This window comes from Cervus canadensis, chromosome X (assembly GCF_019320065.1).
Source record: "Cervus canadensis isolate Bull #8, Minnesota chromosome X, ASM1932006v1, whole genome shotgun sequence".
Taxonomy (NCBI): domain Eukaryota; kingdom Metazoa; phylum Chordata; class Mammalia; order Artiodactyla; family Cervidae; genus Cervus; species Cervus canadensis.
In genome coordinates, this window is record NC_057419.1 from 15,859,176 (window position 1) to 15,884,531 (window position 25,356).

Here is a 25,356-nt window from a genome sequence, read left to right on the forward strand (position 1 = left end):
AAGATGCAAGAAATGTTTAATAAAGACCTAGAAGAAATAAAAAAGAGTCAATTAAAAATGAATAATGCAATGAATGAGATCAAAAACACTCTGGAGGGAACCAAGAGTAGAATAACAGAGACAGAAGATAGGATAATTGAGGTAGAAGATAAAATAGTGGAAATAAATGAAGCAGAGAGGAAAAAGGAAAAAAGGATCAAAAGAAATGAGGACAACCTCAGGGACCTCTGGGACACTGTGAAACGCCCCAACATTCGAATCACAGGAGTCCCAGAAGAAGAAGACAAAAAGAAAGGCCATGAGAAAATACTCGAGGAGATAATAGCTGAAAACTTCCCTAAAATGGGGAAGGAAATAGCCACCCAAGTCCAAGAAACCCAGAGAGTCCCAAACAGGATAAACCCAAGGTGAAACACCCCAAGACACATATTAATCAAGTTGACAAAGATCAAACACAAAGAACAAATATTAAAAGCAGCAAGGGAGAAACAACAAATAACTCACAAAGGGATTCCCATAAGGATAAAAGCTGATCTATCAGTAGAAACGCTCCAGGCCAGAAGGGAATGGCAGCACATACTTAAAGTAATGAAAGAGAATAAACTACAACCTAGATTACTGTATCCAGCAAGGATCTCATTCAGATATGAAGGAGAATTCAAAAGCTTTACAGACAAGCAAAAGCTGAGAGAATTCAGCACCACCAAACCAGCTCTTCAACAAATGCTAAAGGATCTTCTCTAGACAGGAAATGCAGAAAGGTTGTATAAACATGAACCCAAAACAACAAAGTAAATGGCAACGGGACCACACCTATCAATAATTACCCTAAATGTAAATGGGTTGAATGCCCCAACCAAAAGACAAAGATTGGCTGAATGGATACAAAAACAAGACCCCTATATATGCTGTCTACAAGAGACCCACCTCAAAACAAGAGACGCATACAGACTAAAAGTGAAGGGCTGGAAAAAAATATTTCACGCAAACAGAGACCAAAAGAAAGCAGGAGTCACAATACTCATATCAGATAAAATAGACTTTCAAATAAAGGATGTGAAAAGAGACAAAGAAGGACACTACATAATGATCAAAGGATCAATCCAAGAAGATATAAAACAATTATAAATATATATGCACCCAACATAGGAAGCACCACAATAATGTAAGGCAAACACGACAAGTATGAAAGAGGCAAATTAATAGTAACACAATAATAGTGGGAGACTCTAATACCCACTCACAACTATGATTAGATCATACTAAACAGAAAATTAACAAGGAAACACAAACTTTAAGTGACACAATTGGACCAGCTAGACCTTAATTGATAATCTATAAGCATTCACCCCCAAAACAATTCAAACTTCATCTTTGTTCTCAGTGCACATGGAACCTTCTCCAGAATAGATCACATCCTGGGCCATTAAAATCTAGTTTTGGTAAATTCAAAAAATTTGAAATCATTCCGGTCATCTTTTCTGACCACAGTGCAGTAAGATTAGATCTCAATTACAGGAAAAAAATTGTTAAAACTTCAAACATATGGAGGCTAAATAACACGCTTCTGAATAACCAACAAATCATAGAAGAAATCAAAAAAGAAATCAAAATATGTATAGAAATGAATGAAAATGAAAACACAACAACCCAAAACCTATGGGACACTGTAAAAGCAGTGCTAAGGGAAAGGTTCATAGCATTACAGGCTCACATCAAGAAACAAGAAAAAAACCAAATAAATAACCTAACTCTACACCTAAAGCAATTAGAGAAGGAAGAAATGGGGATATGAATTTTGTGAACAACATGAACCCTTCCTGGGAATGCCACAAAATCAAGAGCAAACCTGAATCATGTATTGAATGTTAATTTGTTTTTAGCAGGTGATCCAGAAAAGGCATATTCCTCTAAAACCTAAAAACTTGAGGAGATAGAAGATGCTATAGAAACAATGCAAATCATAGTTACTTGTGCAAAATTATTAGATCAAAGACTCAACTCTTTTAGCTTGAAATGCATTTGATATATTTGCTTCAGGCAACATGAAATATCTTTGGAGTATAAGGCACTGGCTTAGAAAAAGATTTGGTCTTCCCACAGTATGTTAAAAATAAAAATGTAAAAAAAATGTATTTCCGTTCATCGAAGGCTAAGCATCCATCATGGGACATTCAGGTCTGGTAAAAAATGTTTGATGGTATCAGTTAAAACCTTATTTAAGTAGAAAGGCCAGAACATGTTTGTTAATGAGTATCTGGCAATGTCATCATCTACTTAAGACGGAAGAAAGGGGATAAGATCAAAATTATTCAGTCTCTGAGTGATGAAGGAAGTAAAGCTTGAAGTGACATATACAAACAATGTTTGACATCCATCAATATCAGTTTTATAGACATTAATTATCCAGTGCTCTAAGCTCTCCTTTGAGGTGTATTTTATGATTAAGAGAAAAGATACTGAGAAAAAGGAAACTGATGGAAACAACAATGAGTACTTCCACCTTGGAGGTGTACTCACAACCCAGTACTTTACTCTTGTTTGCAAAAACCCAACGCTTTACACTTCTTTGCAGAATGGAAAGTGAAAGTCACTCAGTTCCGTCCAACTCTTTGTGATCCCCATGGACTATATAGTCCATGAAATTCTCTAGGCCAGAAAACTGGAGTGGTTAGCCATTCCATTCTCCAGGCAATCTTTCCAACCCAGGGTTTGAACCCAGGTCTCCCGCAATGCAGGCAGATTCTTTACCAGCTGAGCCAGAAGGGAAGCCCAAGGATACTGGAATGGGTAATCTATCCCTTCTCCAATGGATATTCCCAACCCAGGAATCAAATGGGGTCTCCTGCATTGCAGGTGGATTCTTTACTAGCTGAGCTACCAGGGAAGCCCAATGGAAAGAACTGCAGAATGGAAAGAACTGACTAATTCTTGTGCTCTGCCTTTTTTTAAAAAATTGAAGTATAGTCAGTTTATAATGTTGTGTTAGTTTCATTGTTGCTATATAAATATTCTTTTTCATATTCTTTTCCATTATGGATTATTCAGTTCAGTTCAGTCACTCAGCTGTGTCCGACTCTGAGACCCCATGGACTGCAGCACGCCAGACTTCCCTGTCCATCACTCACTCCCGGAGCTTGATCAGACTCACGGGTTATTACATGATACTGATTATAGCTCCCCGTGTTATACAGTAGGTCTTCATTGTTTATCTGTTTTATAGACAGTAGTTTGCATCTGCCAATCCCAAACTCCTAATTTATCCCTCCCCTCGCCCACACTTTCCCCTTTGGTAACCATAAGTTTGTTTACCATGTCTGTGAGCCTGTTTCTGTTTTGTAACTAACTTAATTTGTATTGTATTTTTGATTCTACCTATAACTGATATCATATAATATTTGTCTTTCTCTGTCTGACTTACTTAGTATGATAATCTCTAGGTTCATCCATGTTACTGCAAATGGCATTTCATTCTTTTTTGTGGCTGAGTAGTATTCTCTCTGTGTGTGTGTCTTCTTTATCCCATGGTTCTATGAATGGACATTTAGGTTGCTTCCATGTGTTGACTCTTGCAAATAGTCTTGCAATGAACATTGAGGTACATGGATCTTTTCAAATTAGAGTTTTCTCCCAGTATATGGCCAGTGCCTTCTTTACTCACTCTTTACCATGTTCTTCCTATAGCAGCCTTGATCAACCTTAAGATCCTTTCTTACTTTTTCCTGGTCTGAATCTTCTACTTCTCTGAACAGAAGTTGCAGAGGAATTTATTCAGACATTATATTTTACTGGTGATTTAAAGCTATTTTTTTTTCTTCTGTGAGTTAAAATTTATTTTGGTAGCCAACAAAAAGATCTCCTTTAGAATTTTGACTACCTGAATGATTGAAGGTTTAGCTATGCTCTTACACTCTCTTGTTAAGCAGATTGAGTTACATTTAAATTTTTAAATGATTTGAGCCAATAGAGAAAATACTCTGAATTAATTTTAAAAAAAAGCTGTGGATTAATTTTTTAACTTTTTTTTCAAGGAGACAGCAATTTTCTGTAAAGGACCAGTACTCAACTTTTGTCATTGTAGCATAAAAGCAGAGACAAACCATCAATGAACGGGATTATCTGTGTTCCTAGAAAATTTTATGGATATAGAAATTTGAATGTCATATATTTCTCACATGTCACAAAATTTTATCCTTCTTCTGGTTAAAAAAAAATCATATAAAAACCATTCTTACCTAGCAAGCCATACAAAAACAAACAGCAGGCAGGATTTGCCCTTGGGCTATAGCTTCCCAACCCCTGGTTTAGGAGATTAAATATGTCCCCAACTTGAAAACTTTCACTCAAGCAAAAATTAGTCTGTTTTCGAGTATTCCCATAATCTTTTCACCATCTAATTCTTGAGTAACAAATTGGTCACCTCTCTGGAGTTAACCACATGGATCTGCTATGGTAGCCCAGAGTGCTGAGTTGAGGAGGATTTGAGAACCTGACTGGAAGCAATGAGCAGAGAAGGCAGCAGGATGACCACCATATTGGACCTTCATGGCTCTGACCCCTACGCTGTCATCTTAAGAGATTCTTCCTGTATTCTCCATTGACAGAAGTCCTAGTTATGTTCTCTAAAACATTTTTCTTAGGCAATCACTTTTTCTTTTAATAATTGAGATTTTCCTTTCTTATTGAATGAAAGATTCTTGAGATTCTATAGTGTTTTACAGTTTTCAAAACTTTCACACACACGATTTCATAGAGCCCCTTAGTAACCCTTTCACCCCTCACCCCTATGTTGCCCCTCCCCTTTCCCCTCTCCCCTCTGGTAACCACTAGTTTGTAGGACATCATTATTTTTAAGTTAGAGACTTTTAAATTTTCCTAGTCATTCAGCTTCCTTCACTCAATATTGATTCTCAAAATTGACAAATGTGTTACTGGTCCATTGCTCATCTTTCTTACTACAGGCAGAAATAGGGCCTGGGGATGAGGAATGAACAGGAAAGGCCACTCACATCTCTAATACCTGCAAATAAGTAGTTGCCATTGGATCTGCTAACATTACAGCTAAATGAATATAATTATACTGAGATTTATTATATCCATTAACATTTGAAAGGCTCTTCTAGGCTGTAAATGGTATTTAAAAATTATTTTCTGTATATTATTGACTACTAGATTACAATAATAAACACTGAAGTGACTGTGGAATTTATAAATATATGGTGCAGATTCTGTGATGTTAATATAGAAATATCAAATAAAACCTGACAAGGTAAATACAGTATCACATATCAAAATGGCTTAAATTGTTGTCCATGGAACACTAGACTTAAATTTGTATGCAGATTGGGTTTTATTATGTTTTTGAAGTTCCCTGGGCGACCTGTCTTGCCAGGGCATTTGGAAATGTTAACTATCATAACCAATGAAAAAAGGCATTAAAAACTCAAACCAGCATAAATCACCCGGATTTGCGGTCTGTCATGAGCTCAACCTGAAGATAGCCTCATATTCCTGTAACATAATTAAAACATCTTAAGAGTTTAGTGACATGTTAAGCATTTATGCTTTTGTGCAGGTGGCATGTGTTAATACGTGTGTGTTTTTATATTAAGGGTTGTGATTAAAGTTTGTTAGAAGAAAATATACGGATGGTGGCACTCGACGTGTTCATATCCTGATGGTGCTAGAGGGCTGGTGTTGGGTGTCAAGGCTATGAACAGAGTTCCTGAGTTGTCGCTCTGAAAATTATAGAATGGAACAAGCCAGATCTGTGTTTGCCTTGAAAGGTATCCAGACTTAATACTACTTTAAAGACATTCTGAAACATTGACTTCAGAATGAGAGCAAACATTCTTTAAGGCCTGGACAAACCCTAAAGGAGTTACTGAAATCTCCTGTTTCAGGCATACATTTTCATAGTAGTGCTCAATGACAAGTCCCTCATTCCTTGCAATCTGACTCTTAGGTACAGGTCTCCAAAGGCTAAAATGAGGGGTATTTTTGTCTGCTTACCTTGCTATATGATTGGGTCTCAGTATATGTAGAAGCACAAAGCTCATCTGTTAAATTGGATTTACTATTCTCAGCCGGTGTCCATATCCATGCCTAAAGGCTCATATTGAGATGGGTTGTAAAATCAGCTATCCTGCCACAAATTGTTCAGTGATCAACTCAAATAAACCTTACTGAAAACTATGTAACATGAAGGAGGTTGAGCCTGGCTCCATGCAAATGCATTAGAAATGTATGCGTTAAAACAAAAATCCTGGAAAACTTAGTCCTCCTTTCCATAAAAAGTATGCAAGGGAGCATCCTTCTTGAAGCAACACATGTTTGACCATGGTGTCTTTCACAAATTTGACTGGTACCCAGTCTTTTGCTCCATGTGAAGAAAAGGAAATCTGACTTGTTGCATGTCTCCTTTTGGATGGACCATCTTGAATGATTTATATTCCTCTTTGGTGGCGTGATGACATGGTGGGAGGGTGCGTGTTGAGTTATCACAAAGAGTCGCACACTTACAAAAGCCTCATCTTTCTCAGCAAAGACTCTTCCTTTCCCTTCATAGAGGAAGAGGAGGACTATGAAAAAACACCTGGGAAAGAGGTGATGAGTTAAGGCTAGGCACAACCTGACTTTGGTTTTAGACAAAATGTGAAATGATGTATCAGTGATAATTCCTAGACTCAGATAACACTGTGTTTATTCAACAATGTAGTATTTGCTTTCACAGAAATCTTGTGATCTAATGGAGTTGTAGAGCATCCCTTCAGAATGCTTCTAAAATTTTATTGGCACACAGTCCCACCTGTATACATGTGGCCACTTTCTAACTAAAACAGCAGCAGAATTGAGTATCTGCAACAGAGACCATATGGCCAACAAAGCCTAAACTATTTACTCCCTGGCCCTTTGCAGGAAAACTTGGCGGACCCTTTTTCTAGACTCTGATGCTATGCTGTCCAGTAATGGAGCCACAAACTGATGTAGCAGCTGAGTGTTTGCAGTGTGGCTTTGTGAATTGAGATATGTTATACATGTAAAACACGCCAAAGACTTAGTAAAAATAAAGAAAAAGAATATAAAAGATCTCATCAGTTTTATAATATTGATTATATGTTGAAATGATAATATTTTGAAAATTGAGTTCAACAAATATATTAAAATAAATTTTACCTGTTTCTTTTACACTTTTAAAAAAAATAACAACTATTAGAAAATTTTCAATGTGACTCCCATTTGTGGCTCAAATCATATTTTTAGTGACAGTGCTGGTTTAGAGCCTAGGATTTGGAGGCTATTGTCTCTTGAGAAGGTTGGAAAGAGGGAAGATGCAAGGAACAGAAAACAAACTTTTGTAGTTATAAATATCTTCCTGAAACAATAGTCTTCTGTTCGTTTGGTTTGTTTTCTGGTTATGCCAGGTCTTAGTTGATGCACGTGGCATCTTTTAGTTGTGGCATGCAAAGTCTTAGCTGCAGCATGTGGGATCTAGTTCCCTGATGAGGGATCAAACCTCCTTGATCAAACCTCATTGCATTGGGAGCTCAGAGCTTTAGCCACTGGACCTTCAGGGAGGTCCCCATTGTTCTGTTTATTTGGCTATTCCTCATAAGAAGGAATACTGAAAACTAAAGGATTAGGATGTCTATGGAAAAAAAAAGTTTTAGTTGAGTTCTTCCAGAAGATCCCAAGGCAGAATTCAAATTGGGAGGTGATCCAGGAAGCATCTGGAAGGGAGAGGGATGGCAGGACAGAAAGAGGGCATGGTCACGAGCAGGCAGTTGCTGTGGACACTGGGCTCCTCCCAGTGGGGCACTCTGAGATTTTCTGAAACCCAGCTCAGAGTGGTCCCACCTGGAGGTGAGGAAGTTGGGCTGTTTACCAATTACCAGTACTTGCTGGTTGAGGACTGCTCCTTGGGGCATCAACCTGCCTTCTCCCCAGCACCCCAGCCTGCCCTGCCTGCCTGGAGCCAGAAAAAGCCCTGGAGCCAAAAGGAACAGGTACTTTGAGCTAAAAGCCATTAGCAGGCTTGAGAAGGGTGGGTGCTTGAGACATGAGGTTGGGCTCCTGTAGTATCTGGTGCTGACCCCAAATAATGTTTCATCCTGTAAGTCATGATTTCAACAAACCTTTTTATTATGGTTCCTGGTGTGTGTGCTCAATGTCTTCTCTGAACTTAACAATAGCATGTTGTTGTTCACTCACTAAGTCATGTCTGACTCTTTGTGACCCCATGGACTGCAGTACACCAGGTTCCTCTGTCCGTGGGATTTCCCAGGCAACAATACTGGAGTGGGTTGTCATTTCCTCCTCCAGGGGATCTTTCTGACCCAAGGATCAAATCTGTGTCTCCTACATTGGCAGGAGGGTTCTTACCTCTGAACCACCTGGGAAGCCCCACTAGAACAAATGGGTATATTTATTGTTTCTACACATTATGGATGAGAAAACTAAGCCCGAGCATCATGTGTCCAGGAGAACTGAGCTGGGGTCATAGCCCCAGGTTCTTAGCTCTACCTATGTGGTCACTCATGCCTGACTTGTACTTCTACATGCTTCAGCTCCATAAGGAAATGGAAACATATTGACGTTTTTTAGGTGAGAACAGGAAACTAAAACTTTTGAGAGGGTTATTCTGTAGAATTCCTTAGATATCCATAGGGAAGTAGATACTTATATCCACTTCAGTCGCAAGACTCTGATGCCAAAAAGCATTATCTCTCTTTTGCACAAAGCACAGTCAAAATCAAGAGGTTATAGGCCCTGCTGACTGCCGTGCAGGATGTTAGTGATACAGTTAAATTTGAGAAAACTCCATATCAGTCCCTGTAATGGAAGTTATGGATACATGGTTCACTGAGGACTGGATTCGGTTCCCTTCCCATTCCCCGAACTCTCTTGAAAAGTGTTGTCAGTCCCTGTGGTACCTGTTGGAATCAAGTCTCTCTCTCAGCTTCATTTCCCTTTATTATATTTCTAAGTGACTTGGTAATTCTTTGCGGGCTTCAATAACACTTGTACTATTTAAATTTGAATAACCCCAAAGGATCTAGCTAGGTCAATGGGTTTAAACCACAGGCTTTAGTCTGTGTATTAGTTGATTAAAAACAGATTTTATACATGATGGATCCTTAATAAAGGGAGGGGAAAGCAAGCAGATGTTTGTAAAGTCTAAATGTGTTAGATTGCATTTACTTGGAGCTCTTGCTGACTAGGTTTCAAAGTCTTACCTATGACAATTGAACTTTAAACAGTTTCATGATGCATTTCCTGAGAAATTCCTGCTCTGAAGGGTCAGCCAAAAAGAAAAGCAAAAGGATTCCCTAAGATGAATGTACAAAAACAAGTGGACAGATGTACCATAAAGTCGTCATGTCCACGTGAAAGACACTGAATAATGGAAGGCCTCGAAATGATTCTCTAGTCTCAGACCATAAAGTAGTTGCAGTTTGTTTTAATTCAAACAGTAGAAAAACAGTTGGCTTTTGTGGTGCTGGCGGTAAAGAGCTTTGAAAGCAAGTTTTTTTTTTTTTATACAAACATGAGATCATTAAGTTGCACATAAATCACTCTGTCTGGTGCATTCTCTGACTTCTTGTGGTATCCCATCCTTCAGGGGAGAAACAGTTCTTCTTCTCCCTTAAAATATGTATACTTGAGATGCTTTGAGTGTCTCAAAGCCGACATGGAAGATTTCCTGTTGGTCTTCCCGTCCAGATGAAATAATTCCCAAAACCTCCCCCTGAACTCTGAACACATGAGAATTACAGACAAAATATTTTTAATGCATTTTAAAGAATAATAACCAAGCTTAAACATAAGTGGGAAGTCTCCAAGGACCAGAAATGAAAGGACATGCAGAAATGAGAGGGAGGTGGTGAGGGGCCAGTGGGGACCTGAGGGTAAACCTGGTGGGGTGTGTCCCACACGTGGCAGAAGGCTTAGATGCCCCATGCACCTGGAGGACAGGACTCCCCATGTACACACCAGGCTCAAATGGTACCTCGCACCTTCTCTAGGATTGGAGCCAGGCAGGATTCTCATGGAAGGAAGCAGAGGCACTGAGTCAAACCAGGACTTGTGCCTCTGTGGCACATGGGTGTCTTGTGGGAACGCCTTCTCTGGGAAAGCAGCCTCAAGCCCTAATGACTGAGTAGGCACCTCAGCTGCCTGTGTGGTGCCAATCCCCAGATCACAGCACAGGGGACGAAGTTCACGTCAGATGAGCTGTCAGGCAAAAATTACAAGACTTAAGATGAAACCCATTTCTCTTGAAATGTTATGCAAATACAGGAAAATGTGAAATTGCCTTTTCTCAGAAGAGCTTAAGTATAAGTATATTCAGTTCTCTGGAAGTTGTAGAGGAGACGGTTGCATCCAGGAACAGGAACAGAAAGTAATTCAACAAGAAAAGGGAGATGTTATAAAGAACATACTGGAAATGAAAAATGTGGCCAGTGAAATTGAAAAAAAGTTAGACAATAGGATAAACACCGATGAATAGGCATAACTTGTTTAAGAATGACCAGAGAGATTTCTGCTTTGAAATTATGCATTTTAAGCATTCAATAAAAGTGATCCTTTTCCTGACTATACCTTTCTAAATCTCAAATGTAGGAAAGTTAAAAGAGTAAACATCCTCAGAAATAAATTTCCCAGTATAATGAACTGTTATTACCTTTATGAAATTGTTGATTTTCAAAATCTCCCTCATACTCTTTGCAGATCCTTTTACTCAGACGGCATTACAAAACTTAGATCTACCATCAGATTGCCTTTCTGTACCTTCATCATGTCTATGGAATTGGTTATATGTTAAAAACACACTTGCCCTAATCCTTTGCCCTCTCATGCCTCCCTGAGTTTGTTGTATGAGACTGTGCTGTTCCCCACCAATGGGAACTTCTGTGTGCTCACCTCCACCTGCATTCTCTCTTCCCAAGAAACTCCCACTCATGTTCACCATCCTCCCAGTCTCCGAGAAAAAAGTGTCGTCTTGGAAACCTTCTGAAGCAGCCTGACTCTTCCCCTTCTCTTGTTTACAGCATCTCTATCCCAGTGCTATGCTCATTTCTTTGCACATAGGGAGTAGATCTTTTAAGTTTTCTCTGTCATGATCTGGCATGTGGTAGAAGCTTCATCAATACACATGTCGATGGCAAAATGGTACAAATAAAGAGCATAAAGAATCAGAAGCCATGGAGAACTCTTAAGGAATCTTACCCAGAACAGAGTGTTACTGTGGTTGAAAATAAGGTTAATAGTCATTGTGGGGAATTTTAAATTTGATGTTCTACAGACTTGTGGTTGCCAAGGTTGGGGTGGTGGTAGGGTGGATTGGGAGTTTGGAATTCAGTTCAGTCACTCAGTCATGTCCAACTCTTTGTGACCCCATGGACTGCAGCATGCCAGGCTTCCCTGTCCATCACCAACTCCTGGAGCTTGCTCAGACTCATGTCCATCAAGTTGGTGATGCCATCTACCATCTCATCCTCTGTTGTCCCCTTCTCCTCCTGCCTTCAATCTTTCCCAGCATCAGGGTCTTTTCCAATGAATTAATTCTTCCCCTCAGGTGGCCAAAGTATTGGAGCTTCTTTTCAGTATCAGTCCTTCCGATGAATATTCAGGGCTGATTTCCTTTAAGATTGACTGGTTTGATCTCCTCGCTGTCCAAGGGACCCTCAAGAGTCTTCTCCAACACCACAGTTCAAAAGCATCAATTCTTTGGCACTCAGCTTTCTTCATAGTCCAACTCTCACATCCATACATGACTACTGGAAAACCCATAACTTTGAGTAGACGGACCTTTATTGGCAAAGTAATGTCTCTGCTCTTTAACATGCTGTCTAGGTTTATCATAGCTTTTCTTCCAAGGAGCAAGTGTCTTTTAATTTCATGACTGCAGTCACCATCTGCAGATACTTTGGAGCCCAAGAAAATAAAGTCTGTCACTGTTTCTATTGTTTCCCCATCTATTTTCCATGAAGTTTGGGATTAGCAAATGCAAACTATTATATATAGGATGAATAAACAACATGGTCCTACTGTATAGCACAGGGAACTATACATAATATCCTGTGATAAACCATAATGGAAAAGAATATGAAAAAGAATGTGTGTGTGTATATGTATATATATATATAACTGAATCTCCTATACAGCAGAAATTAACACAACATTCTAAATCAATTATACTTCAATAAAATAAATTGTAAAAAATATGGATATTCTAAAGGAATAGGGCATAATTTTAGATTCTTAAGGAGGATATGTGCTAGGTCACTTCAGCTGTGTCTGACTCTTTGCAACCCTATGGACTGTAGCCCTCCAGACTCCTCTGTCCATGGAATTCTCCAGGCTTGAATACTGGAGTAGCTACCCATGCCCTCCTCCAGGGGATCTTCCCGACCCAGAGATCGAACCCACATCTCTTAAGTCTCCTGCATTGTCAGGCAGGATGTTTACCACTAGTGCCACCTGGGAAGTCCATAAGGAGGATAGTAATATGAAAAATGTAACATTCAAGGAAATTTGATTTGGCATTGATAGGCTGATAGGCATAGAATAGAAGCATGTACAGTGAAACGTACTGTGAGTGAATAAACATGTATCATGAGCACTTCTTCTAAATGCCTATAAATGACCATAATGTCAGCAATAGCTGGACAGTTCAGACAGTTCAGGGGATTGACATCAGCCTGCCCATAAGATGGTAAATTCTAAAAATCCAACAGTGGTTGATTTGATATGGGAGTGTATTCCTTCTGTTACTGCCATTTCTGATTTAGATAAGGAATTAGAAATCCAATTACCTCTTCTCTCCCTGGTGCACAACCAGAATATAACCTATGACTAATTAGTCAGTGAAATATGCCCGAGTTCATGCACAAAGCAGGCACAAAAAGAGTAAGAGGTGAACATTTTTAAAACAATCTTTTACATGTGATTTTTCAAAATCTAGTATAAATCTACAAGAACTTGAAACTGTATAGATTTCATTGAGATTTCTTTTAAAATGCACCCATTTTCCCGAGTATAAGTAATTTTATGTATACTAAAGTATTAAAAGTGTGCAGAATAATATTTTCCTCTCTCTCTTTTTTCTGAACAGCAAAACTTGGAGAGTAACCTCACCAACCTTATTAAGAGGAACACGGAACTGGAGACGCTTTTGGCTAAACTCATCCAAACATGTCAACATGTTGAGGTGAGTTTCTCTATGTGCTATTTTTCATATGAAAACTGCTTGATCATGGTTTTTTATACCCTCACCCTTTATATTTTTCTGATGGGAATCTTCTTAAGATTAGTTTTTGCAGAAGCCAGATGTCTAAGATGGATGAAATAAGAAGGAACTAGAACCCTTGAGAATCTCTCTCCATCCACTGCTTTGCTCTGCCCCCACTCTTATCACAGCTCTCCCTAATCCATCTTACCTTAGCATTCCTAAATTTGTAGATTTGAATCACCCCTCCAAACAACACCCCCACCCCGCCAAAAGCACTATTGAAAAGGTGTTGTATTAGTTTCTGATGTCAGCTGTAACAAATTACTGCACACTTGGGTGGCATAAAACAGACACTGATTTTCTTGCTATTCCTAGAGGTCAGAAGTCCAACATCAAGCTGTTGGCAAGGCCTTGCTCATTCTGAAGGCTCTTGGGGAGCCTCTTTTATGCCTCTTCCCACCTCCTAGTGTTTGCAGCCCAGTCCTTGGTGTCCATTGGCTGCTAGATCCATCACTCTAACCTTGGCCTCTGTCATCACATGGCCTTGTCCCTGTGTGTCTCTGTGTCTGTATCCAATTCCCCTTCTTAAAAGGATGCCTGTCATTGGATTAGGCTCCACCCTACTCAAATATGTGTGTGTGCTCAGTCGCATCAGATTCTTTGCAACCCCACGGACTGTAGCCCACCAGGCTCCTCTGTCCATAGGATTTCCCAGGCAAGAATACTGGAGTGCGTTACCATTTCCTCCTCCAGGGGATCTTCCCTATCCAGGGATCGAACCAGTGTCTCTTAAGTCTCCTGCACTGGCAGGTAGATTCTTTGGCACTGCACCAACTGGGAAGCCCACTTCAGTATGAATTCACTGTAACTTGATTCCATATACAAAGACCCCATTTCCAAATAAGGTCATATTTACTAGGGATTAGGTCTTGGACACACTCTTTTTTTTGGGGGGTGGGGTGGGATATAATACAATTCAACTCACTACAGGTGTAATAAATACATCTTAGTTGACAAATATGTTTCCATGAAGTTCACCATAACTGCAGCATGTTGGGATTTAGTCAAGAGCATGCAGGCAGCACTAAAAGCAAGGGCAAGTTGCGGAACACAGGTCTTTGACTGCTTCTGGCAGGAATCTTTCCAGGAAGCATGCGGAGCCTTGTTGATTAAATAGCACTGTAAATAATGATGAAAAAGCATGATGTTCTCATTATTATAGGGTGAAGTGAATATGTATTATAGAATTAGATGGATGAACAAAAAATGATCCGTGTGCTGTATTTTCTTTTTATGATGTGACAGCATTTGATGTTTAGGAAGGACCAGAAGAAAGAATTATTTCTTGTCAGTTTAAGGAAAAAAAATGGAAAAAAAATTACCTGTCTCTTATGGTGAAATCTTACAAATGCTTTATGGATTGAGTGATTATTTCATTCCATTTCAGCTAGATACTTCTTAAAGCATTAGTGTCTGGTTTCTATTATGGCCTTTAGTGATTTCAGAAGAACTGTTGCTCCTAATGCAACATTAGTGTGGCTTGAACTTACAAAACACTGTTCGTCCTAACATGAAAAATTATATTCTGTAATGTTTGGTAATTTCAACCGATAGATAGATGTGTCATTCAAGAAATTTACAAGCAGAGTCTATTTTTAATTCAAAAGATTAGGTATTTAGTTGACATATAGGCTTTTAAAATGAAACTATTACCGAATTGATTGTAGCAGACTTTCAAATAGACAGATAGATGCCATGAGAAATTATTCTAGACAAAGAGTAAAGAATATATTCCATTTGCTGTTGTTATTTCTTTATCAACCGTGTGGAATGGAATGAAATGTGTGTGGGTGAATAAATTTGGTATTTAGGAAATTTCTAGATAAAAATCAGGGGAAATTAATTATAAATAGATAAATAATAATACCAACAGTACCTATTTTTATGTGTTTCTTTATTCAGTTATTCACATTTTCAAGGCAAATGTTTTAAAAATGGAGCATCAAAATCTCACATCAGTTCAGTTCAGTCACTCAGTCGTGTCCAACTCTTTGCGACCCCATGAACCGCAGCACACCAGGCCTCCCTGTCCATCACCAACTCCCAGAGTCTACCCAAACCCATGTCCATTGAGTCTGTGATGCCATCCAACCATCTCATCCTCTGTCGTCCCCTCTCCTCCTGCCCTCAATCTTTCCCAGCATCAGGGCCTTTTCAAATGAGTCAGCTCTTTGCATCAGGTGGCCAAAGTATTGGAGTTTCAGCTTCAACATCAGTCCTTCCAATGAACACCCAGGGACTGATCTCCTTTAGGATGGACTGGTTGGATCTCCTTGCAGTCCAAGGGACTCTCAAGAGTCTTCTCCAACACCACAGTTCAAAAGCATCAGCTCTTCAGCGCTCAGCTTTCTTTATAGTCCAACTCTCACATCCATACATGACTACTGGAAAAACCATAGCTTTGACTAGACAGACCTTTGTTGGCAAAGTAATGCCTCTGCTTTTCAATATGCTGTCTAGGTTGGTCATAACTTTCCTTCCAAGGAGTAAGCGTCTTTTAATTTCATGGCTGCAATATCACCATCTGCCGTGATTTTGGCCCAAACAAACAAAGTCAGCCACTGTTCCCACTGTTTCCCCATCTATTTGCCATGAAGTAATGGGACCAGATGCCATGATCTTAGCTTTCTGAATGTTGAGCTTTAAGCCAACTTTTTCACTCTCCTCTTTCACTTTCATCAAGAGGCTCTTCAGTTCTTCTTCACTTTCTGCCATAAGGGTGGTGTCATCTGCATATCTGAGGTCATTGATATTTCTCCCGGCAATCTTGATTCCAGCTTATGCTTCCTCCAGCCCAGCATTTCTCATGATGTACTCTGCATATAAGTTAAATAAGCAGGGTGGCAATATACAGCCTTGACGTACTCCTTTTCCTATTTGGAAGCAGTCTGTTGTTCCATGTCCGGTTCTAACTGTTGCTTCCTGACCTGCATACAGGTTTCTCAAGAGGCAGGTCAGGTGGTCTGGTATTCCCTTCTCTTTCAGAATTTTCCACAGTTTATTGTGATCCACACAGTCGAAGGCTTTGGCATAGTCAATAAAGCAGAAATATATGTTTTTTCTGGAGAACCCTCTTGCTTTTTCGATGATCCAGCAGATGTTGGCAATTTGATCTCTGGTTCCTCTGCCTTTTCTAAAACCAGCTTGAACATCTGGAAGTTCACGGTTCACATATTGCTGAAGCCTGGCTTGGAGAATTTTGAGTGTTATTTTACTAGCATGTGAGATGAGTGCAATTGTGCAGTAGTTTGAGCATTCTTTAATCAAATGAATCTGCCTTGAAATTTATTTAATCTTTGATAAAGGAACAAGCGAAATGATAAAGCTGGCTTTATCAGAAACTGATTCATACAAATTTGGAGGTTGGGGGTAGTTGGGGAAAAGAGTGCTAGAATAAGACAGCTAAATTCAATGCAGAACTGGTTAGTGACTGAAAGTGAAAGTGAAGTCGCTCAGTCATGTCCTGACTCTTTGCGACCCTGTGGACTGTAGCCCACCAGGGTCCTTGGTCCATGGGGATTCTCCAGACAAGAATATTGGAGTGGGTTGTCATTTCCTCCAGGGGATCTTCTTGTGACCTAAGGGGCAATAAAATCATTATATTTGAGCTAAATACCTTGCATCCCATCAGTTTCCTCTAAGTTAACATTAAACTTAGCAGAGACGAAGCCCTCCTCAATAGTCAATAGAAAATCAAGGTCTTTTACATCCCAACTGAGAGTCAGATAACCCTTCCTTCAGCTGGCTAAATGGAGTGGAATCTAGTATGTCATCCAAAGGAATCAGTCTTCTTTTTGCCTTATTTCTAAGATGTAGATAATTCAGCTTAACCTGACTTTCTGCTCTTTGGGGTCTGGACTCTGTTGATCTGTTGGCGGTATTCGCTAAACATGTATTTCTGGGTAAGTGTGTCTGTCAAGTTTTGCCTGCACTCAGTTACTTGGGCTTGTTAAATGGTCACACTGCTTCATTCCATGAGTGCTTGTGGATCCTCCTCTGTGTGTGTGTTTCCCTGTGCTGGGTGGGAACGACCCTGCCTACACAAAGCTCACTATCTCAACTAAGATGAAAGAGCAATAATACACAATGGGAAAATGAGTTCCCATAAGAGGATTCTGTGTGTGTGTGCTTAGTCGCTCAGCTGAGTCCTACTGTTTGCGACCCCATGGACTGTAGCCCATTAGGCTCCTCTGTCCATGGGATTGTGCAGGCAAGAATACTGGAATGGGTTTTCATTCCCTTCTCCAGGGGATCTTCCCGACCCAGGAATGGAACCAGGGTCTCCTGCATTGCAGGTGGATTCTTTACTGCCTGAGCTGCGAGGAAAGCCCATAAGAGGGTTAGGGATGATATACTTTGGAATTGCAGAGAAGAAATTTCTTCTATCTGGGAACTGGATCAGTTAGTACAGTTTCTGAGCCTGCTTTCAAGGGTATGTAACATTCAGACATATGGAGAGATGGGAGAGGCTCTACTTTCAGGGCAAACTAAGGCATGGAGATGGAAAAATGAAGAGTGTATGTACACACAGTCAGTAGTTCATTCTATAGGAATGCAAGTGTGTGAGGCTGGATAAGTAGGAACTGATTTTGGAGAGATGAGGGGTCAGTGAGCTTTAATATTGCATCTGAGTTTGAACTTGATTTGGTTTTGAAGGTTTAGTGAGGGCTCGAGGAACACTGTGTCAATTCCACAGTTAACATCAGCATCCCTGGCTCTTTTCAGGAAATGATGTTTTTGGGTTATTGGGGAACTAGGATGGATATCTTGATGCAAAATGACCACACATCCAAGGGGAAATGTCCCAGTACTAGTAAACTCCAAAAAAGGTGGTGGGATTGATTAGGCACCAGCCAGCATGACAGTCTTTTTTAAATCAGTTTAGTGGAAAAGAATTTCCTAGTTCACAACCTAGGTTCCTAGACTGTATTTCTTCCTTTTCCTCTTTCTGAAGGTATCCTTGTGTTTGGGTCTGAGCATTCCACGGGAAAATAATCCCCCTGCCAGCTGGAGCTAAAAACACTCAAAAGCACAGAGGCAAATCCCAATTGTTGTAAATTAAATCAATGAATTCACACCAAATCCTGAGGAAATGCCACATCCTTATAAGTCCACACCTCCTTCCTGGGATTCACTTCTGCTGTTCTTTAGCATGAAAAGAGTTTGAAGGTCTCCCACCCCCATCCTCATTGTTTTCACAACTTTTTTTTTTTAATGAGGGCAAGCAAATGAAATGGCTTTTTGACAGTAAACGACAAATCTTTTGAAAACTAGAGATATGAGGCCAAGGCAGCTTAGGACTCAAGAGAAGGAAGCATTGAAAAGGCAACATCAGGTAGACTCCCAAGAAATGTTTGTGTAATTGGGTCGAATTCCAAAAATTAGTGGGTTTTAGCTACTCAGTTTTGTTTTCTGCAGGAGAAGAATGCAGTCAAAAATTGCCTTGGGATGAGTTTGGAATTAGTTATGGGATGTAGAACAAGTTCATGAAAAGTGGTCAAAATTTGGGTCAGCTACAGAAATTCACAGTTCTAGGTCAAACAGGGACTTTTGTTCTTCATCAACTCATCCGCCTCCCCATTTACTTTTAAAAATCAGAGGGCATAGTTTATTAGCTAGGCAAATGCTTAGAATCACTGATGGATATCATATTCTCCACACATTCTGAGAATCAAGTTCTTTCACAGGAAATATAATACCTGGATGCAGTGTATATGCACTTTGGGGAATTGTAGGTAGCCAATGACTAAATCCACAGTAAGGTGGTAGAGAAAAGCTACAAAATGTTGACTAGTTGCCATAGTAGTTTGGAGATATCACAGGTTCAGCTGACTCCACCGTCCTTGCCCAAGTTCATCCTAGCAGGCCATTCTCTAAGCCAGCATCACATCAAAGGCCTAGCTTTAGCTCCTTTGGCTTATGTTTCCTTGTTTATAATCACTTTTTGTGTCCTTTTGCCATTGATTTTCACCCTAAGTCTTTAAACTATTTTTTTTTCTTTGCTCTCAATGGAAAGTTTGCTGTCTTACTGGCTTTCGAGTAAAGATTTTTCCAATGCTAGGTGACATGTGGAGTGACAGATTTCTTGTGCATAAGTTAAGTGCCATGTATTATGTGACTTTTGCTTAGATGTTGAGCTCTGGAAATTGAAAGGGAAGAGGATAGCTTAAGGAATGGTAATAAAATGATTTGGGAAACAGATGGGGTTCTGTAAAAGAACTTTCCAGCTAGTCACCAAGCCCTAAAAGCATTTAAATGTAAACACTGGAAAAAAGGAAAAAGTGGCTAGGTTAAAAAGAAAGATGAACCTTTATGTTTAAATTAATTTTACTGTGTAGTTTTATGTCAAAGCATTAGCTCTCTATGGAAACCTTGGCGGTTTCTTCGCCTGGAGCCCCTGAATGAAGACCAGCATCTGGACACCAAACATGGTGTTTGTATTTTGTGGACAGGTGTCTGATTTTGGATGACTTGTATCCTGCTAGGGGCCAACTTAAATGTCCAAAGTTGTAATCCATTGTCACTTGCAGATAAGGGTTTGATTCCCACTCACATGAGCCCTTGTGAGAATGTTCTCAAGGTATATTTAGAAGCAGACTCTGGAACAACATCAGGCAGTCCACAGCCATTCTTGGCTGTTTGTGTAAATAGCTATGGAATAAGGATAACACGATAGTGCAGCTATTGTGGCATTCAGAAACTGGATTGTGACAAGCCACTAAGCTAAAGCTGCTGCTGCTGCTAAGTCGCTTCAGCCGTGTCCAACTCTATGCGACTCCATAGACGGCAGCCCACCAGGCTCCCCCGTCCCTGGGATTCTCCAGGCAAGAACACTGGCGTGGGTTGCCATTTCCTTCTCCAATGCATGAAAGTGAAAAGTGAAAGTGAAGTCACTCAGTCGTGTCCGACTCTTCACGACCCCATGGACTGCAGCCTACCAGGCTCCTCCGTCCATGGAATTTTCCAGGCCAGAGTACTGGAGTGGGTTGCCATTTCATTCTCCAACTAAGCTAAAGATTAATCTCTTAAGTTCAAGTCTTAGTATTCTCAGAACAAAGGAGAAAAGGAACTCTTGGACTACACAGAACTTCATCTTCTCTGGAGAAGATTCTTTTGTTTTTTAAAGTATTGTTGATTTACAATATTGTGTTAATCACTGCTGTACAGCGGGGTGATTCAGTTACACACACACACACATACACACATTCTTCTTTATATATTCTTTTCCATTATGGTTTATCATAGAATACTGAATATAGTTCTCTGTGCTATATAGTAGGACCTTGTTTATTTATCCTATATGTAAAAGCTCACATCTGCTAACCCCAACCTCCCACTGTACCCTTCCCCCCAACCCCCTCCCCCTTGGCAACCACCAGTCTGTTCTCTATGTGCCTGATTCTGTTTCTGTTTCATAGATGGATTCATTTGTGTCATATTTTAGATAAGTGATATCATATGGTATTTGTCATTCTCTGTCTGGCTTACTTCCCTTAGTACGATAGCTCTAGTTGCATTTATGCTGCTTCAAATGGCATTTCATTCTTTTTATGGCTGAGAGGTATTCCATTGTATCTATGGATCACAGCTTGTTTATTCACTCATCTGTCGAAGGACATTTAGGTTGTTTCCATGTCTTGGCTATTGTCAATACTGCTGCCATGAACATAGGGAGGGGTGCATGTATCTTTTTGAATTACAGTTTTGTCCAAGTGTATGCCAAGGAGTTGGATTTCTGGATCATATGGTAATTCTACTTTTAGGTTTCTGAGGAACCTCCATACTTACACCAATTTATATTCCTACCAATAGTGCAAGAGGGTTCCCTTTTCTCCACATCCTCTCCATAATTGGTTATTGAAGACTTTTTAATGATGACTGTTCTGACCTGTGGCTGGATGGTATCACCGACTCAATGGATATGAGTTTGAGTAAACTCTGGGAGTTGGTGATGGACAGGGAGGCCTGGCGTGCTGCGATTCATGGGTTTGCAAAGAGTCAGACACGACTGAGCAACTGAACTGAGCTGAACTGACTGATTCTGACCTGTGTGAGGTGGTTCCTTGTTGTTGTTTTGATTTTCATTTCTCTAATAACTAGCAGTGTTGAGCATCTTTTCATGTGCCTATTCACCATCTGTATGTCTTCTTTGGAAAAATGTCTATTTAGGTCTTCTGCCCATTTTTGGATAGGGTTGATTGTTTTTTGTTGCAGAGTTATACAAACAGTTTGTATATTTTGGAAAGTAAGCCATTGACAGTTATATCATTTGCAAATTTTTTCCTTCATTCTGTTGGATATCTTTTCTTTTTTTTTTTTTATAGTTTCCTTTGCTGTGCAAAAGCTTGTCGGTTTGATTATATTTTTTTTAAATTTATAATGCCTTAGGAAACTGACCTAAGGGAACATTGGTACAATTTATGTCAGAGAATGTTTTGCCTATGTTCTCTTCTAAGAGTTTTATGGTGTCATATCTTATCTTTAGGTCTTTAAGGCAATTTGACTTTATTTTTGTGTATGGTAAGAGGATGTGTTCTAACTTCATTGATTTACATGTCACTGTCCAACTTTCCCAACACCACTTGCTAAAGAGACTGTCTTTTTCCCATTGTATATTCTTGCCTCCTTTGCAGAAGATTGACTGTAGGTATGTGGGTTTATTTCTGGGCCCTCTATTCTGTTCCATTGATCCATATGTCTGTTTTTGTGCCAGTACCATGCTATTTTGATTACTGTAGCTTTGTAGTATTGTCTGAAGTCTGGGAGAGTTTTGCTTCCTGCTTTGTTCTTTTTCTTCAGGATTGCTTTAGCAATTCTGGGTCTTTTATGGTTTCATATGAATTTTAGGATTATTTTTTCCAGTCCTGTGAAAAATGTCATAGGTAGTTTGATAGGGATCGCATTACATCTGTAGATTGTTTTAGGTTGTATGGCCATTTTAATAATATTTATTCTTCAAATCCAAGAACATGGGCTATCTTTCCATCATGAGAAGATTCATTTTTTGACTACTGTATGTGTTTAATGGTTGTGTATCCAGTTTACTCCACCAAATTTGCTAAAATTGACAATTCATGAAGCAAATTTAGCTTTTCTTGGTGGAGATTAAATTTAACTGTTTATTAAGGTGGTGTACAACACATACTTGAGTGTCTCCTCTTAGATTCAGTGCTCTTGTCTTTAAAAAACTGATTCATAAAGGGCATTGGATCCTGTTTCCTTCTTAGGTACATTCATGAGGAATAATGAGAAGACATCAGTAGAGTGGTTTCCAGTATTTAGAAATAAGAGATGAATCTTACTAATGAATGAATGAATATTAGAGTTAATTTGGTATTACTTTCAGAATAACATTCCCAAATTTCAGCTTTGAAACTTTTTAAAAAACATGATCAAAACCTTTTATCATCTATAATCTTTCCAGTTTGGATAGAATGAACTATTGTGTCAGATTAAGAACCCTACCAGGTGGCTTGGATTGGCGCATGCTCACATACATGCCTCTGAAGACAGTCCTTCTTACGTGTTTGAATTTAGTCATGCAGATTTCCAAGGCTAATACTTAAATATGAAATAATCAGCCTTAATTGGGAAGGCTGAATGGATGAGCAGTAGGAATGAGGAGTGAAGACAATAGTTTTACTAATGTATCTTAACATAGTTCCTCCCCATAATACAGGAATTCTTTATCACATCTCCCCTACTCTATCCCACACATAACCTTCTTGTCTTGAAATATTTACATGCTTTATTAGAGCAGCAGGGATGTTTCTGGCATAATATAAAGAATAGTAAGAACAGGTTGTGACAGATTTTTTAAATGGTCGTCGTAGTTCTAACTCAGCTTTCACTTAAGATGGTGGTAGTTGAATAGATTCAGGTGAGAGAGTCAGAGCTGAGACAAATGATCCTGGATGAGATGACTGTCAGGTAGAAGTTTGGGTCCCACTATTGCTTCTGTGCCTACCATTCAGAGACGCATGACCTGACCCATCAAGCCATCATTTTGTTACTGAACCAACCCCTTTTGTTTCTTGGCCTTCATATCTAGTTTATAAATTAGTTCCAAGAAAATTTTTTAAAAAAGAAGAAAAAAACACAACAAGGTCCTACACAACAAGGCCCTATGGTATAGCACAGGGAACTATATTTAATATCTTGTAATAAACCATAATGAAAAAGAATATATGTGTATATAGATAACTGATTTACTTTGCCATATCCCCAAAACTAACACAACATTATAAATCAACTATACTTCAAAAATTTTAACTATCTAGTTTAAATTATTTTTCTCAATATAAAATTGCTATTTGTGATAATCAAGCTGCAATTATCTCTGAATATAAGATGATGAGAAAAAACAGGACACATCATCTTTTACCTTCATTCAATTGACTTCTATTTTTAATTGCTAAATGTTATAGGGAAAACTGAAGAGCTTTGTTCTAATTTTGAAATTCCCTAGCAAAATCATTGAGTCATGCATATCAAATGTTTGTTAACAAGGGTACGATTGTAGCGCTGGTTATTTTTGTTTCAAACAGAAATATGAAATTTTAAATTCAGCTATTTAAAAAGCCGGAGGCTACCCCTGAATATACAAGGGCTTTCAGTGAAAAGCAACACAAATAGAGATTTTAGCAATCAAGTGAGGTAACTTCCCACTCTAGGAATTTATGATAGAGCTTTTACTATGCTTTTAAAAGCATTTTCACTATATATAACATCAGACTTATATATATATGAAGTGATGAAAATTATCATCATAGCCTAATTTTCTGAGTTCGCATTAGGCTATGATGAGTTCAAGGACACTTTCCATCTATTTTACACAGGTTGGGAAGATGATGCCTTGTCCATTCTTGCAGGTATTAGAAAGAGATGATTACTGTATCAAATGGGTGCAATGCCACAGCAAGAAATAGCCTGTGGTTTAGGGTGTACTTATGCAAATATAGGCTTCCCTGGTGGCTCAGAGGTTAAAGCGCCTGCCTGCAATGCGGGAGACCTGGGTTCGATCCCTAGGTCGGGAAGATTCCCTGGAGAAGGAAATGGCAACCCATTCCAGTATTCTTGCCTGGAGAATCCCATGGACAGAGGAGCCTGGTGGGCTATAGTCCATGGGGTCGCAAAGAGTTGGACACGACTGAGAGACTTCACTCACTATGCAAATATATATGAAAAATAGTATGGCCACTTGACAAACTCCTACTATCAATTCCTGACTTAATTATCCCTATGGTCCTTTGAGGTAAATGTCAGATGACCACCGAAATGTGACTTGAAGCCAGACAGAACAAGAACCAGCCAGCAAAGAAATGGATTAAATCCAATTGAGTAGTAAGGCAACTGGAGTGGTTATTCAATCTCAGCTACCCAATCCAGATGACAGAATTGAAAGACATGATTAAAAATTCCTAGTGTGTTGAGGGGGCGGGGGGATTTCCCAGGCAAATCAGTGGTTAAGAATCTACCGTGCAATGCAGGGGACTCGGGTTTGAGCCCTGGTCAGGGAACAAAGATCCCACATGCCAGGGAGCAACCAAGCCCATGCGCCACAACTAGACCCTGTGCACCACAACAAGATTCCCACATGATCCAACAAAGATCCTGTGTGCTGCAACTAAGACCCCATACAACCAAATAAATCAATATATATTTTTTAATTCCAAGGGGGAATTTTCATGAACCAGAAATATTCCCATCTGCAGGGGAACTGGAAACCCTGTCCAATGCAGGATAATGAGGACACAATGGGTATTAATCAGTGATATCAGTAGAACCCGTAGGCCTTTGGGTTTTGTGAATTCTCAAATATTTGATCAGAAATCCTTGACCTGGTAACTTCAACTTCTTTGAGATGACTAGTTTACTTCCTTAAGTAAATAAAGTTCTTTTTCCCTCCTCCCCTAGAAGTTTGTGAATGATGTAAAAAAATGAAAACCTAAATAATAGCCAGAGTCAATATTTTGTGTTACACTGTAGGACTAAAACATATGTTTGTATTTTAAGGGTTTGTAGCATTTAAGAGAGTGACATATTACAGAAATTTGACAGGT

General features: G+C 39.3%; 1 protein-coding gene across 7 annotated transcripts in view; it reads left to right on the top strand.

Annotated features, from left to right (window-relative positions):
• Positions 1 to 25,356, top strand: part of MID1 (midline 1) — a 401,161-nt gene that overhangs the window by 300,384 nt on the left and 75,421 nt on the right. For all 7 annotated transcript variants that reach the window (XM_043458384.1, XM_043458383.1, XM_043458381.1 and 4 more), the window contains one exon: positions 13,118 to 13,213. In XM_043458384.1, the coding sequence (XP_043314319.1) occupies positions 13,118 to 13,213 (96 nt within the window). The remainder of the gene's footprint in view (positions 1 to 13,117; positions 13,214 to 25,356) is intronic.